The sequence below is a fragment of the Cylas formicarius genome, unplaced genomic scaffold (assembly GCF_029955315.1).
Source record: "Cylas formicarius isolate icCylForm1 unplaced genomic scaffold, icCylForm1.1 PGA_scaffold_7__23_contigs__length_41026272, whole genome shotgun sequence".
NCBI classification, from domain to species: domain Eukaryota; kingdom Metazoa; phylum Arthropoda; class Insecta; order Coleoptera; family Brentidae; genus Cylas; species Cylas formicarius.
The window spans coordinates 39,687,327-39,704,702 of record NW_026844352.1 but is presented as its reverse complement, the minus strand read 5'-3'; the positions used below and the strand labels follow the sequence as shown (position 1 = coordinate 39,704,702).

Genomic DNA, 17,376 nt, shown 5'->3' with positions numbered 1-17,376 from the left:
ACGCTGTATTACGCACGAAATAAGAATGATTACTAATAAACTTAAACTAAGTAGTATACCAAACCAAAGAATATTAAACACAGGCAGGTATAAAATTATTTTCTATTACGGACCACAATTTTACTTGAATGGAAATTCCGAAACCCTTGGATAATCCCATTCAAAAGCAATTGGTCACTTTCTTATATCTATGAACAGACCATAACGCTTTTTCGCTGCCACAAAACGTGCCTAGTGGTGTTCCCCAGGGATCGGTGCTGGGACTAGTGCTATTCTTAGTGTATACCGTGGATTTGCTCTCCAGCATGGAATACTATTTCCAAGTGGTGTTCAATTTAGCTATCGCCGCTGAATGCTCAAAAGTGGTCTGCGCTGCATGTTGGCAAGAACAATTCGGGTTTGAACTATTATATCAATAGAAATGTTGTGTCAAGCGTGACAGTAACTGCGTGGTCTGTACATGTATCAAATATTGCAAAGAAAGCAAACTGCGCGTTATTTTTGTTAAAAAAGGATTTTAAAAATCCTAGTCCTCCCATCGCTTGCATACTTTTCACCACTTACATTCGCCCCATCCTGGAATTTGCTTCCCCAGTCTACCAATATTAAGTCAGCGTCGGCGATCGAGGTGATCTCATTCAAATGTATATTCAAATGTATATATGTATATCCATTTAAAATAAGAACACATCGCCTGCATTTTATAAGCAACAGGACTTTCGATTATTGGAACAGATGTTGTGTGTGCGCCGAATAACTCAATATTTATTATATATATGTATAACACTCTCGTGCTGCTATCAATGTGCATAAGGGGTTCTCCTCTACACTTAATTTTTTGTAATAATAATAATAATAATATGCGATTTTATGCTCGAAAAATAGAAAACACAACTGAAAATATGTACTAAAGCTTCATTTTATGCGAAATATGTAATTTTTTTATATCGTTAATGTAATTATTTCATTCTAAAACGGGCATATTCAAAATATTGGGTTGATATTCCTAATAATATAAAAGATGTTTTTTTATATAAAATCCCAACTTTAATTATAAATTCTAGAATATTACTTATATATCTCTCAAATAGCTTACTATTTTTTGAGCTTTTTTTGTATTTCACGTATTTTTCTCATCTTATTATTATTCGTGTTTCGCATTGTTATTATTTTTTATTTGTTTCAATAAATGATTTCCCCTCCCCCCCCCCCCCCACCTTTTGGTAGTCTGTTGAGAGGGGAAGCTTTAAGGATCCGTTGGAACACTGAAACAAAATAACTCGCGATTAAATAATTTATTAAGTTAAACCGTATAAATAACCCTATGCTATTTGAAAATTCGCATCGAATGTATTCTAATTGATTGTTTCGTTAAAACCGGGCAGTTTAGAAACCGTCAGTATCTTGCACTGCGGTATGATCTTGTACTTCTTGTAGAACCGGCCAAGGATCTTCTTGTACTCGCGCATATTGTCCCTGACGAACGGTATCCGCCATTCCTCGTCGACAATCTTCGTCTTTTTCATGCCTGGCCAGTGGACCAAGAAACAACCGTCCAACACTGTGTAATCGTAATCCCTCAGGCACATTTCCAACGACTAGAAAATTATGATCGGCTGTAATTGTTTTATTGTTATTGTTTTATTATGTTATTTTTAACTAATCAAAACCAACCAAAAAAAAAAAGAAATTTTATGTATTTTTAGTGTTATTTAAAGAGATGTAAACAATAAAGGCCTCTCTCTGCAGCATTTATTTGAGACGAATACAACACAATACATTGTATCAATCGCAAAAAAATATGGTGGCGTCAAAATAATTTTGTTGCCATTGGTTTTCTCAAAAGTCTTTAATTTTTAACTTTTTTTCGAATTTATCTGTTATGGCTTCCAATATCTCCACGATACACATTTTTATCTTGGATACACCATAGAGAAATCGTTTCATTAAGTTTTCTACACATTCTGGTTATGCATAATGAACAAATTCATTAAAACAGGAAAATTAATTATGGCCTTAATTTCAAAAAACAAAAAAATTAGGTATAGGGACGTGATACATATTTCGAAAGGGAAATTTTAGTGAAAAAGATGCACTTTTTACTATTTTTGTATATTGTATGATATAGAAATAATATCCACACCAAACATTTAAGCGATGTTTTGGTCGAAAAATAGAGAAAATAAATGTTTTTCTTAGATATGTCTGTGGAATATCGCTGCTTATGAAACTAACCAAATTTTGAGAACATTCAATGTAAGCGTCATAAACGTGCAAGGTACCATCAATCATGAAACACCCTATATATTTTTAAATGTTAGACGCTCCCCAATGGAAGTTATTCTGATTATAACTACTTATAGCAAAATATTAATTTTAATAATAAGATAATAAAAATAAATTAAGAAAACACTTAATTAAACATTTAAGTTAAACAGCAGTTACGAATTATTTGTAACGAATGCTAGAGCGTTTTAAATGTATGTTCTCTAAAAACACAAGGTGACCTTCAAATGACTTTAAGATAAGCGAATATTTTAAGCACAACTGACTCAAACAACCAAATATTATACAAAAGTTATTATTATTTTTTCAATAAGTACCGGCTAAGAGCCCTTTGACACAAAATCAATTTGTCCTTAAGACGACCTTGAAATAAATGCGCCTTTTTTTAAATACTTTAAAGTTATCAGTTTTTTTAAACAATATACAAAAGTTTTTAATTTTTGGCCAATAAGTAGCAGGGAGCTCTTTGACACAAAATTAATTTGACCTTAAGACGATCTTGAATTAAAGAGGTCTTTCTTCAAACACTTTAGAGTTATAGTTATAGTTATTAATTTGTTTAAACAATACACAAGGTGATTAATTTTTTTCAATAACGAAATCCTTCAAATAAAGACCAATTTGACCCTAAGACGACCTTGAAATAAGGTCGCTTTTTCTTAAACATTTAAACATAAACAACAGTTATTAGTTTTTTCAAACAATGCGCATGTTGTTAATTTTTTTGCAATAAGTGCTAGCGAAATCATTAAAACCAAACCTTGAATTAAAAGCGCCTTTTTTAAACAAATTAATGTTAAACAAGTTGTTAATTTTTTCAAAAAATATACAAAAGTTTTTAATTTTTTTCCAATAAGTACCAGCGAGCTTTTTAAAACAAAACCAATTTGACCTTAAGACGACCTTGAATTAAAGGCGTCTTTCTTCAAACACTTCAGAGTTATAGTTATAGTTATTATTTTTTTAAACAATACACCAGGTGATTAATTTTTTTCAATAAGTACTAACGAAATCCTTAAAATTAGGACCAATTTGACCTTGAAATAAAGTAGCCTTTTCTTAAACACTTTAAACTTAAATAAGAGTTATTAGTGTATTCAAACAATGTGCAAGTTGTTAATTTTTTTCCAATAAGTGCTAGCGAAATCATTAAAACAAAACCTTGAATTAAAAGCGCCTTTTTTAAACACATTAAAGTTAAACAAGTTATTAATTTTTTCAAAAAATATACAAAAGTTGTTAATTTTTTGCCAATAAGTACCAGCGAGCTGTTTAAAACAAAATCGATTTGACCTTAAGATGACCTTGAATTAAATGCACCTTTTTTTAAAGTTATTAGTTTTTACAAACAATATACAAAAGTTGTTAATTTTTGTCCAATAAGTACCAGCGACCTTTTTGACACAAAATTAATTTGACCTTAAGACGCCCTTGAATTTAAGGCGTCTTTCTTCAAACACTTTAGAGTTATAGTTATAGTTATTAATTTTTTTGAACAATACAGAAGGTGATTAATTTTTTTCCAATAAGTACTAACGAAATCCTTAAAATAAAGACCAATTTGACCTTAAGACGACCTTGAAATAAAGGCGCCTTTTCTTTTAACTTTTTACATTTTAAACTTAAACAACAGTTACTAGTTTTTTCAAACAATGAGCAAATTGTTAATTTTTTCAAATAAGTACTAACGAAATCATTAAAACAAAACCTTGAACTATAAGCGCCTTTTTTTAAACACATCATCACGCAGAATCAATGATTTTAAAACGATGCAATATAACATGGACGCCGACAACTTAAACGAACGTACTTTGAAAAAAATGCAGACTTTTGGCTCCCTCTATTGGGAAAAGATGGAAGAAACGGAATTACCTGCGGCATTTTGTCCTGCAGTCCGTCCCACGACAATTTTTCGTTGTACAATGGTTCAGCGTTGGTCCCTATGAAGATGGGCTCCCACCTATGGTACGGGAACCTCCTTTTCACCGTATAAAACGGCTTAATTGTCTTTCCCGAATCCGACATGACCCATTTCTCTATGGCGGGAAACTTTTGGCAGTGTTCGCACACCATTCCGTGGAAGTATACGGCCTTCCTGTCCGCTAGCAGTCGTATCAACTCGTTTTTAGTCCGCGGTACCCGCTCGGTCTCCTCCACTTCGAAAATGGGTACCACGAACACTTCGCCGGTGTTGTTTTTGTGGTACTTATCCACCATTTGGAGGAACCTACGAGCCAGGTCTGAAAGTAATAAATGATAAAACTATCATACTTCCTCCTGCGTCGGTTTTTGTTGACTCGAACTTGCTGACGTTTCCCCAATCATCCCGTTGGCTTCTTCAGAGCCGGAATGAAACTGTTGTGAATCATAGATGACGTAGGATCTTTTTTAAGTTGACGGTATGATCCGTCTTTAAGAGTGTCTTGAATATTTTCCTGATATTCTTTTGTGTCCATGACTACCGTAAGGTTTCAAATCGAATTTCGTTAGCTGTTTGAGATGGCAGTTTGTTTAGGATAGGCTCGACATTTGAAATGATTTGCTCTTTTGGGATAATACGTGGGGCAAGGACGAAGTTGGAACCGTTTCCGAAAGTTGATGATACATGATATGTTTATTACTGTTTTTGGTAGTTGACAAGAGTTTGATGTTTTTCCTAGAGTGGACGTTAGTTTTTCAAATTTCTCAACGTGATTTTGAGTAGAAGATAAACACACACAAACACTTGCCACTGTGGTCCTTCCTTACATTGAAAACATCACTGACCACATATCGAAAGTTCTAAAGAAGTGTAACATTAAAACCAGATTTAGAACGTGTCCAAAAATCTCTCAACATCTTCGGCCCGTCAAAGACAAAATTCCATTTGAGATGCCAGAAGTTTACCGCATTGCACACATATTCGGCAAAGAAACATTGGAGCGACTACGAAAAATATCAACTAGACTCAAAGAACACGAAAGAGCTTTACGACCAAGACAAATAAACTCATCAGCTGTTCTGCATGTAATCAGTTCTTCTACCAAACCCGAGAGTCTATAGAAATCTATAAACAACCTAACAATCTTCACCGCGACTCAGGTCTCCTGTCACCAATATGGGAATCGGTCATCCGAGACGGTGTTTATGTCCCTCATTTAGCTCCGCCCCCCCTCAAATAGAGTAAAATACGAGACAGTTTCGATCAAACTTTGAAGAGGCCAACAGGATAATTGGCGAAACGTCAGCAAGTTCGACTCAGCAAAAACAGACGCAGGAGGAATCCAGAAGTTTTGTAAAAAGTATTACAGTAGAATGTGGAAGTTTCTTTGAAAAAAAAAATATATATGTATTTTAGCTCTCCAAAGAAAAATGGATCAGTTTAATAATAAAAAATACTGGGAAAAAGAGAATAAACTTGATATAACCAAGGATCATTTTCTGGTAGTATGATATATGTTTTTTAATTTTACGATTGTTGTTTGCGGTATTGTTTAAATTTTTATTGCACGGGACATACTTTATTTAACAATTTTTTTTTCCTGTAGATTTATACCCCCGAAATATCATCACATAGAAAATAAGTAGCATGTTTGCCCCTTTTCGCCCCTGGGGAGATCTTGAGATGACAAATTTAAAGGTTTCCAAACAAACCGAAAAAAAAATAGTTCCACCAGTGTACGAGAGATGTCGCGTATTAATAGCTCAGGTTTGCGGGGATATAAATCTATTTTTGAGTATGGGCGTATGGTCTGCCTTAATCTTCGTCGTGTTGGCTTTCCTCCGCAATTGTGGAAGTAACCTCCGACGGTAATAAAGCTCGGGTCCTATAGTTGTTAACGGACAGGACATTAGGGACGGACAATCAAAGGATTTTTTGTTTATTTAGGTGAAAGAACAATGTTATTAAATATACACAATAAATTCATAGCTGAGAATATCCATATATCCTTACATTTTTATTCTAAATATCTAATTCTGTTTCAGTATCAGATTCGTCATTGAGATTAATTATAATAGAGTTAATGTTGTTTCCTATAGAAATGTAATTTTGCAATTTTTATAATGTGCCCTCAATTGGTATGGTATATATGGTAGTTACATTTCTTATCAAATTTATAATAATTAGTTTATTTGAAACAAACTTATATAAATTTATTTAGCTCGTAGTTATTATTTATTTAACTCTAACCTTTGTTTTCATTTTAGATATAAGAGATTTATTGCTCAGCTTGCCGATTTTGTTAAATATTATATATAGTACCACTCTGCAATTGGGTAGTTGTATCTGCCCGTTGAATGTAAAATATAAATAAATAAATATTTTCCTTTTTATTAGGTTCAATTCACTATTGTCTATACCGTGAGTGTGAAAATCGCAGTTTCACATATATTTCGAAACCCACAGTAAAAAAATTAAAAGGCCACAAATGGTCGACACTCAAGGAATGTATCAGAAACACCTGCGTTGTCACCTTGTCGTTAGTCTGTAATCACATCGTTAGTTAAAATTTTATTGGGGAGGATCCTTCGAAAAGCCAACACTATGAAGATTGAAACAGACTATACCTATTTCCTAACTTCAAAAAATGGTTCGGCGTTAAAAGATTTGAAACCGACAAAACTGGTATAAAAGAAAAAATTATGAAAAATGGTCCCCTCGTAAGATACTGACGGAATTGTCGTTCAAAATCCCCAATACTTAAGTTCTAAGCAAAGTACGGACCTGTTCGGCCATATTTCATTCTTACAGCTTGCCCGGGTCTTTCCTTAATTCGTATCAATCTATGAACAGACTATAGATGACCTGAGACGACTATTAGGTCGTCAATTGTCAAGAAGCAAGGTGCCTCCACTTATTAACAAAATGGTGCTTACCCTTGCTGGGCATCAACTGTATATCCGATACCATCACGAACTTGGTCAGCGAACTATTCCTTGCCACGTTCCGGCAGACGTTAACCGGATAGACCACGGTGTCGTCAAAATCCCTGTGGGTTTTGATCTTCGACGAGTCTTGAATTAGACAATCATCCGGTCGGGTAAAGTATACGTCTTTCTTCGACATCGGTATTCCTTTATGGTAAATCAGATGGATAGAGACTCTAGCCATCCCGGGCACGCAGTAACAGTACTGGTTGATCTGCTCAAGGAACATGGCGACGTCCAGATCAGGCACGAACGCGGAAAGGCTCACCAAACCGTCCCAGTATCTGAAGCAGAACTTCCCTAATCGTCACTATCGCGCCATTTTCTCAGGAAACAACAACCTCAACAGTTCGGGAATGTAGTACGCAAAGTTGGCCGTCACGTGACTCGCGTACGTCACCATCGGCACCCCGTCGAAGTGCCACGCCTCCGTGACGTTGTGGATGATCCTGTAGGGTCCGGCCCTGCCTATTTCGGGGGAAAACCCGATGTGTCTCGCTTTGTACTTCAAGTCGTACGGCAGGCCGTAGTTGAACTTGCAGTAGCTTTTATTCGTTTGTTTCACCGGAGGGATAGACCTCAGAAATGCTGAAACATTTGTCAAAGAAACTTCCGTAAACATTTTTCGGGTTCCTACTGCGAAACTGACTAGCACTCTGCTGGAGCAGATTTCGAAACCAGTAAAGGTAGAAACATGAGTCTAATGTTAAAGTTATTATTACTACAGTAAAGTTAAAAGAGCAAGAGCAGAAGGTCAACTTTATTGACGGCGGCCTCCCAGTTCTCCAGACCTCACTCCTTGTGATTTCACACTGTAAATCAAGATTTAACGAGTGATTTGTAGCTTTAATTCTAAAGAATAAAATAACCGTTTTTGCTAAGATTATATCGAAGAATTGATGGTGAACTTTAGAGCATTAAGTTGTTTCAAATGGACCGCCTGTCTAAATAGTAAAATTGAATGGAAAGAAACTTCTTCAGCAGTCGAATTCGTAATGCAGGATCTTTATTGCTATTAATGACAATTTTCAGTTTGAAAAAATTCGAAGATATTTATTTTTAAATGAAGAAAAATTGAAGAAATAGAATTTGACAAAAGATTCAAAAGTTTTAACAGAAATTGAAAGGGAACGATTATTGCTTTTAAAAGAAAATAAAGTTTTTTCTTCTTTTTTTTGTTCGCTTATGAAATACATGCAAAGTGTAGTGTACAGCGTTTTCATATGGACGATATGGGACGCCGAATAACTATTCATCATCAACAGCTTGTTATTGGGTTAAAAGGTGCCAGACGTGTTCACTTAGGTGCACCTGGATGCCGTAATGCGTTGGGAAATAGTATTCCACCTATTCATATTTAAGGGAAAGCTATTAAAGCCTGAATGGAAAGAAAACCTACCACCAGGTGCCCTAGTTAAAATGGTCGAGAAAGGGTAACATGACCAATGATCTGGGACAACACTACTGGACCAAGAAGTTCTTAGGTCTTGGGCGGCACATCCAGATCGTCGTTTGTAGAGTTTAGAGTTCAGAGTTATTTGAAACTGCTTTTTAATTATAATCTTATCAAAGAGGGGTCGTCACCATTGTTAAAAGCTATTTGTTTTATAATTTTTTTTTTAATTTTCTGTAGAAAGTGGTATCAAAGTATACGATATGATCCCACCGAATCATATCAAAAACAAATGAACACAATAATTAGCGATTCATCACTTTTTAATGACAAGAATAAATACCAACTAATAATCATGAACCCTCAAACTCCAAAGTTATATTCTTTAATTAAATTACACAATTGCAAAAAGCAAAAAACTAAATTTGATAGAAGATTAACAAAATGAGATATTCGAATTTATTACTTAATGACCAATTGGATTTAAATGCGTCTCCGTTGTTAAATTTCAATTTATAACCCTATATCCCTGTACTACCTGCAATTATATATGTGTCGGAATATAGTCACACTTTGTATTTGATAAAGGCACATAAAGTATTAAAAACTGTGAAAATCTCAACACCACCACTGGTTTTATACTGTGAAATAAAACTTTGTTATTTATGGGAAAAAAATAGTTGGTCACCTTAGTAACATAAAGCAAATCAGAAGCAGTCTAGCACTCACGACAGAGTATCTGCACACGACCTGCAATTTTTTTTTCAACCATCGATTGGTCTAAAATCATTAACGACACTCTTATGAAAGGGTATCACTTCGGCTTGCTTCCAAGAGCCGCGAAACCCCGCCCCCAAATACCGGGAAAATGAATGGTATAGGACCAAATGGTTTTGTCAATACGTCAATACCTCCAGGCATCTTCTCGTCGATTATCCTACTCGTAGTGACCTCGACGTACTCGTTTTCGGTATAGTCCTGTTCCACATCGACGATATCCTTCTCGCTTCTAGGGTACAGCGTGATATATCCGACGTAACCGGTCCTTTGTGAGATTCCCTTCCTGCTCACCATCATCAGGAACAACGTCACCACGATTCCCGCGAAGCATAGTTTGAAAAGGCGCGACGTTCGTACGATAACCATTGCATATTTGATGCCGGCAGACTGACGAAAACCGAAAAAATATGCGAGAACGATGTGAAATGATAAAGGAATTTACTTAATCTCTTGTTTGCTCTGGCCGCCGTATGGAGATATGGTGGAACTGGGATTACGATTTTTTCGGTACCGATATCTTATCGAAAAGGTGCCGGTAAACCAACCATCTCTCACGTCGACGGCGTTTCGTAAATTATAACGAGATTACACACATTGCAGCCGAGTGAACTGCAGCAGATGTGAAACGAGAAGTAGAAAGAAAAGGTACTGAAGAATTACTAAATGAAAACTGGCTGAATAATTTAGAACTGAAAATAATTTCGGAGGTAAAGTCTGTTCATAGATATAAGAAAGTGACCAATTGTTTTTGAATGGGATTATCCAAGGGTGGCCATTAACAAGATTATTACCTAAAGTTTCGGAATTTAAATTCAGGTAAAATTGTGGCCCGTACTAGAAAATAATTTTATACCTACCTGTGTTTAATATTCTTTGGTTTGGTATACTACTTAGTTTAAGTTTATTAGTAATCATTCTTATTTCGTGCGAAATACAGCGTGTGTTGAATCGTGTGCGAATTATGCAAAATATGTGCGAGTCTAGGGTATCTCAGGAGATGCTCCCGCCCAAATGTAGAAAATACTATTTTATTGAGACTAAGGAAGTTATAGACAATGTATATTTGACTCTCATTGAACGTGGTGCTAGCAAGCAAGCATCTTTAGAAAAAAAGACCACATTGACAAAAATTCCAACATCAACTGTATGGAAAAATGTGAATAATCCCATTTCAGCCAGGAATAAAAGAAGCGATGGTGACATTTTCTCGAGTATAGATGAAAGTGATCAATATATAATACGGCCTAAAATTTACCAGTTATACGAGGAACAAAGCGTACCTACATTAGATATCTTGATTAGGAGGCTTGAAAAAAATGAAACCGGTGTTAAATATGGCAGGACTACCTTATGGAAGTGTATTCAACAAAACGGTTTTAGATTTAGAAAAATTGACAAAGGGCAAGTTTTAATGGAATATTTTAGAATTCGGAAATCGAGACTGCAATATCTAGAAAAAATTAGGATTTACAGAGAACAACAAAGGCCAATAATTATTTACTTGCATGAAACCTGGTCCGACACTTATGATACCCCGGAAAAGGGTTGGGTTGACTCAACTGATAAGTGTAAAACAAACGCGCCATCAAAAAGAGGTAAAAGAATAACTATTTTGCATGCTGGCTCTAAAGATGGTTGGATTTCAAATGGACTTTCTCTGTCTGCGAAAAATATTTAAGATTTTTTTTGGATTACTATGAAGACACCACCGCTGATTTATTTGAAAATTGGTTTAAAAACAAACTAGTTCCAAACATTCCTCCTAATAGCGTAATTGTAATGGACAAGGCAAGTTATCACAGTAGACAGTTGACTAAAACCCCTTCCTCATGTGACACAAAAGCAACAAACCAAAACTACATGTATAATAATGACATTTATTTTCACGAAGATTATACCAAAAAGCAATTAATTGAGGTTCTACAAAGCTTGAACCTACAAAAGGAATCCGTCTGTGATAATTATGCAAAAAATCTAGGGCATACAGTTTTAAGGCCACCACTGTGTATTTAATCCCATGTTTAGCACCAACTGAAATCTACCATTCGTCGTACCAATGTTTTTCCCCGTGTTAACTCCAATGTCCTCAAACTTATAGAAACCTAAGTTGCAAATTGCAAATAACATAGAACAAATAATAATTTGAACATCCCTCCACAAATTTGGGCAAATTCTGTTAAACATATAGAAAAAGTAGAGCAATCGTATATCCATAATAATTAGAACAGGCGATGATAGCGATAGTGATACTGATACATTATGTGGATCATTTTAACTAATTTATGTAAGTAATAAAAATAATTTCTAATTTATGTAAGTAATAAAAATAATTTGCAATTTTATTTTAGATTAAAACATAAATAAATAAATATTGTTTAGTATATTTCCTAAGAAAACCCCAAATAATTAAATTCTAAGCAAAGTACGGACCTGTTCAGCCATATTTCATTCTTACAGCTTGCCCGGGTTTTTCCTTAATTCGTACCAGTTAGTCACTTTCTTATATCTATGAACAGACTTTACAATAAATGAGTGAACCGCTTTGTTCAAAACCTGATGTTCTTGGACCAGACCAGATTCGCTTGTCCTTGCAAACACTGCTTCTTGTATTCACCTTTTATTAATGGAAAAACCGATTGTTCTGTTTATATTAAAATGTATGTGAAGCCATTTTAGGGTTCCTTTGTGACAACGCTAAGATTTTTTTTTATTTGACGGTGACAGTATTAGAAATAGGGAACCAATGAAATTTTGCATGACAACGATATGGTGGCCTATCAGTTTTTTATGAAACCAGCCGTACATAAATTTAACACTAGGTAGGAATAACTTCGGTGTAAATATCAGTAGTTCTAAAGTTTCATTTAGATCGCCGAAAAATAGACGACAATCTACCTGCAGAAATAAAAAGAAGTTTTAAGTCAAAATTAAAAATTTACTTGACTTTTCAGAAATACGAAATACGTTGAACTTATTTTGAAATACTTACCTTCAAACAAGTGCAGATTCGATCTTGTTTTGTTTGCAAAAAATGCCGTTAAATCGTGGCCATTAAATCGAAAACTTAAAATTATACGTAGATTTTATGAAAATAATAACATACCTCAAGAAAAAAAGAAGAAGAATATTTAAAATCTTGGAACCGCCATTGAAACCGCTAGCAATTATATCGACTCTTCAGAAATACTTTGAAGCTCAATTTTAATATCTGTAATACCATATATAAAGTCGATTTAACATAACCAGCCATTTTTGACGTATTTTGTTGTAATGTATTTTTGTATTTTGATGACGTCACAAAAAGCTAAAGTCGATTTAAGATAACCAGCCATTTTGACATATTTTGTTGTATTAAATTTTTGTATTTTGATAAGATAATGTACTGGTATTTTGTATTTATGTTGTACTTATACAATACAACAGCAGTATTTACACGAGTGATACTGTTTGACCACCAATCATGTCAGACTTAAGCCCTCTGGACATCTCAATGTACTCGAAGGACTTGATACACACTTCAAAAGTTCCAAATTCAAATCCACAAATCCAAAATTTCATTTCAAGTTTTTTGAATTTTTTGAATGACTGAACTGTCGCAGCTTGAGAGATTAAAAGTTTTACGAGGGAATAAAAATTTAATACTCCTTGACTCCCAATAAATGACAACAATAAAGTACAAATCTCGAGCGTCTCGTACAAAAGATAAGGCTACTTATAATTAAGTCAATGAAACATTTAATGACATCTGATTTGAGTGTACGGAAGATATAATTTTCAATTTCAAAATACGACAATAGTAATTTTCAAGCACAAAAGCCATATTGGAAATCAAAAATCAAAGACCCACCGAAAATAACCAAGAAGTTGTGAAGCAAAGAATATTGGAAGAAATAAGGAGTGTTATGAAAAAGTTTTTGAAATACAGTCGAAAATCTACATAGCGAATTTGAAGGGACTTCTTTTTTTTATAGGTATACATATTTAACATCTACATTTTATATAAATATTTAAGAACTACATTTAATGTTTCAAATAATCGGTCATTTTCTTTTGAATTTTTTTAAAAAATTTGCCATGTCATCCATGCAGACTTGTTTGCCTTGTAAGTGGCCGACAAATGGTCGGATGTTCTTAAAACATCGTGGTCCCACTCATATTGGCAGCTACTAATACTGTTATACGTCCTTTAGAAAGTTTTCCACCCACACACTTTTCGCTTCGAAATTTAAGAGTTTTATCTGGCGTCATTTTGTAAACAATACTAGTTTCGTCAGCATTAAAAATGTAGTCAGCAGGGTACTTTTCTACTAGTTTTCGCCACGTCTTCTCCAGCCAATCGTTAGTGACGTTTCTCGCAACATCACGGGCTTCGCCACTTATCTGTCCATAATTTATACCATGTCTCTGTTTGAACTTCCCCAACGATCATTCCGAAGCCTTTGAATCGATAATGCCAAGCTGTTCAGCAAACTGCTTTTAGTTTTAAGATAGGTCCAGAGGGTGAGACATTTTTAAGAGGTTGCTGTTGGAACCACTGCAACATTGCCCGATCCAAATCTTTAAATTTTGGCTCTCTTAGTTTTTTACTAGAACCAGCTACCGCTTCAGCCTGAATGATTTTTTCTTTGCACTTCCAAATCGTGGATACAGTCGACGGTGTAAGTCCGTATCGACATCCCACATCACTTTTTTTCTGCCCGTTTTATCTCCCGAATTAAAGCAACTTGCGACGTACATTCCTTACTTTGTTACCTGGTGTGCCCTTTTTTCGTTATATTCGCTATACAGAGTGAATTAATCAATAGCTTTGTGTGGAGACCTAATAGTACACCAAATTTTGTTGGTAATACAGGATTTTACGTTATGCTTTTATATATAATTTTTTTATATAATTTCTATAATAAATTTTTAATTTCTAAATATAAAGCCATTTTTTTTATCCCCCCGTATACGTAAATATGGCATTGTACAGAACATTCTAGTTATACAACTTTTGTGTTACACTTTTTTTCTGAAATCTCAAGAGAAAAAGTAAGAGAAAGAGGTGAACTTTAATAATGGACCACCCTGTACAATTCGCCAGATCTAGTCAAATATTTTGTGCGCAATCTCATGAAATTTTAATTTTTTAAAAAGTTTAATTTGCTTGCTACGTAAATTAAGTTCTAGAGAATTAAATCTGCGTACACAAGGTTTTATGAGTATTTGCGTTTCCATCGGGGGAAAATCTCTTTCTGTGACGTTCTATCTAAATTTACTGTATGGTTTGCTCGAAGCAAATCTTACATACATAAAAATATTCTCTGTATTTAAATCGGTCGAAATATAAGTGATGACGCTGGATTGGCGGCCATTTTTATATCGGTGAACAAATCTTTTGATGCAAACGTGATGCAAATATGCACAGAATATTATTCTTATGTTTTGAAATATACGTAAAAAAAAACATTATCACGAATTAAATGAGAGACGAAAGAAAGAGAAGAGACTAGAGAAATTTAATAAGCGAAGGCTAAAGATTTTTTTTCATACATTTTGTTATTTATTTTATAATGCGGGACGAACTAGAGTTTATGTTCAAAAATCTTGGATAGCGAATAAAAAACATACGGTCTTCAATAAACGACAAACTGTAGCAATGACCACATAAGCAAATATCAATCATTAACACAGCAGAATCCTTATCTTCGAATAAATAACGATTATTTCAGACCATGGCATGGTATACGTGTTGTGTGTGTGTGTTGTTTTGGAAAGTTTTCTCGACAGAATTCGATAATGGCCGAACGCCCTTAGCAAACTTGATCAACGTTGTTATAAACCAAAGAAGAAGATTAGTTCTATGCGTTCTTGGCGAAATTTATTTGTGCTGGAAATGTAATGGTAATTTTCTATTCTTATGAGCGAAGGAAACCCCACTTTAGGAAATTAAGTTTTTTTAATACAAATTATAAAAAAAATATTTTTTTGCCTTTTAAGAATTAATTTGTTAGCCGCAGTCAGTTTCGCTCAGTTAAAATAACATTACACCATGAGGTAAGAGCGTAACATATGGTTGCGGATTAAATACGAATTCTTTTCTTTTTTAGCGCCAAAGTGACTTTTAAGATTACCCTGACGTCGGACCCAAAATTACCCTATAAGATGTGAGTAGGGGATAGAATTAACAATATTTCAAATTTCTTAGTTGTGGAAGTTTCTGTCATGTGTGGCATCCTTATAATCATTGAGATCAATTTTTTTGTTTTGTTGGCAGATCTCAGGCAAGCATCTGATAGAAACTACCAAAACGGGAAACCATGAACGAAACATTTTCAAAAATCCAACAAGTTATAACAACATTTCAAAATTTCACGTCAATATACAATAACAATGTGTGGGTTAGAGATGCTGACGCGGATTCCATCAAGTCCGCATTCAAGCTTGGGCATTTTATAGAAAGGGTTTTGGAATCCTTGGAAGCCAACCAATGCGGGGGTCAATTTTCGGATTTGTTGAACCAGTGGTTTTCTCAAAAGCAAGAAAGGGCTTATGATGTGGAATTTTTTACCAAAGCTAATGATAGGCTACTGGAGAAAATATTCTGTTATGCTAACGTTTCAGAATCGACTTTAGATATATCCATCCGTATATACAGTTCTTTTTATCCAAAGTCAAGATTCAAGATGTTTTTACAACACATTTTGTTGCGTAGCAGTTCGGTACTGGCTATTCAAGAATTTGTTACGAATTGCGTCGGCTTCCCTGAAAATTTTGAGGAAACGATTATAATAAAAACATGGACTAATTATTTGGTCTCTGGAAGAAAAGAAGCGGTCATTTCAGAAATTAGGGGTTACTTGTCCTTGTATAAAGTTGATGCCATGCTGCCGACCGTTATGAAAATGTTGTCATTGAATGGCCTCTCCGAATCGGAAAGGTCAACCCAAAAAATGATACTAGAGTGCACTTTGGAAAAAATGAACGATAGGAGTATACTGTCGAAAACATTTTGGCTCTCAATGTTTAAAAATCTAACCCCCGTATCCATACTAAACGTTTGCGTTGTTCATAAGGAATTTCTGGAATCGATTTTTAGCTTTTTGGAATACGTGGGCAGTATGATACGAGTAGAACCTGGCAAAAGTGTCTTTGAGTGGAAAACCATGGAAGGTGTATCGTTTTGCCCTGAAATCGGTGGTAGCGATATAGTGCCCTTGTTAAAGCTAATGTTTAAGCCCGGTTCCGATTTACGCCATTACGTGGGCGAGGCCATTCAAAAGGCGAAAATCAATTCTAGTTTATTATTCTGGGAAGCTGTATCGCAGGAAATCTCCCAATAAACTGTGCAATTTCAGCCTGAACGTGCCCGAGCAGACTCCCTTCACTGCTGTGCTAAAATTCGCAGCCGAGGAATTTAAAGTACCTCCGGCGACATCAGCGATCATAACCGACGATGGTATAGGGATAAATCCGCAACAGACAGCTGGTAGTAGTCATTCGCAAAAATAAAATTGCAGTCACTAATTTTATTCTTATTTCAGGTAACGTTTTTCTGAAACATGGTTCAGAACTCAGGCTCATTCCCAGAGATAGAGTCGGCGGATTACTGTGTTGGATATGATTATTAATAGTCGGGCTTTTTATGTCAGGGGTGTGTGTTATAGGTTATAAAATTTAAATTAAGCTAATAAATATCTTTTTGTACATACCATTAAGTATTTAAAATTTTAATTTTTAGTAGTTTTATTTTTTAGATATATATTTTTTTAAGTTATACATTATTGTACTACTCTGATCTGTAATATAAAGATCCTATTTGCAAAAGAATGAGCCAAATATTAATATCAGATAATTAATTGGAAGTGCCTTAGAAGTTTCTTTAATCATATAATATTGTCTTGGATAATTTTTTCAAATTGTTCAAATGTTTACGTTTATCTATGCGTCACATGACCATTACAAACCAATCAGAATGTAGTATCTGTGAGAAATATGTTAGTGATCCATAAGATCATCGCCAAAGTATT

The 17,376-nt window shown here is 34.6% G+C and overlaps 2 protein-coding genes across 3 annotated transcripts; one reads left to right on the top strand and one right to left on the bottom strand.

Annotated features, from left to right (window-relative positions):
- Nucleotides 1–1,286: 1,286 nt before the first annotated feature.
- LOC132704788 (beta-1,4-glucuronyltransferase 1-like) lies at nt 1,287–12,049 on the bottom strand. The gene is made up of 6 exons (XM_060675033.1): nt 11,921–12,049; nt 9,499–9,754; nt 7,536–7,782; nt 7,144–7,478; nt 4,159–4,526; nt 1,287–1,598 (listed from the first exon to the last, which is right to left on the bottom strand). Exons 2-6 carry the CDS (start codon nt 9,731–9,733, stop codon nt 1,356–1,358), a joined length of 1,428 nt encoding a protein of 475 aa, XP_060531016.1. The 5' UTR covers nt 9,734–9,754; nt 11,921–12,049; the 3' UTR covers nt 1,287–1,355.
- Nucleotides 12,050–15,203: 3,154 nt separating this feature from the next.
- Nucleotides 15,204–17,198, top strand: LOC132704286 (ubiquitin-fold modifier 1). Of its 2 annotated transcripts, XM_060674174.1 has the most exons (4): nt 15,204–15,403; nt 15,457–15,513; nt 16,705–16,835; nt 16,891–17,198. In XM_060674174.1, exons 1-4 carry the CDS (start codon nt 15,399–15,401, stop codon nt 16,968–16,970), a joined length of 273 nt encoding a protein of 90 aa, XP_060530157.1. In that variant the 5' UTR covers nt 15,204–15,398; the 3' UTR covers nt 16,971–17,198. The 2 variants fall into 2 exon arrangements, with proteins under 2 accessions (XP_060530157.1, XP_060530156.1); XM_060674173.1 differs by lacking the exons at nt 16,705–16,835; nt 16,891–17,198 and adding an exon at nt 15,624–16,697.
- The last annotated feature ends 178 nt before the right edge of the window (nt 17,199–17,376 follow it).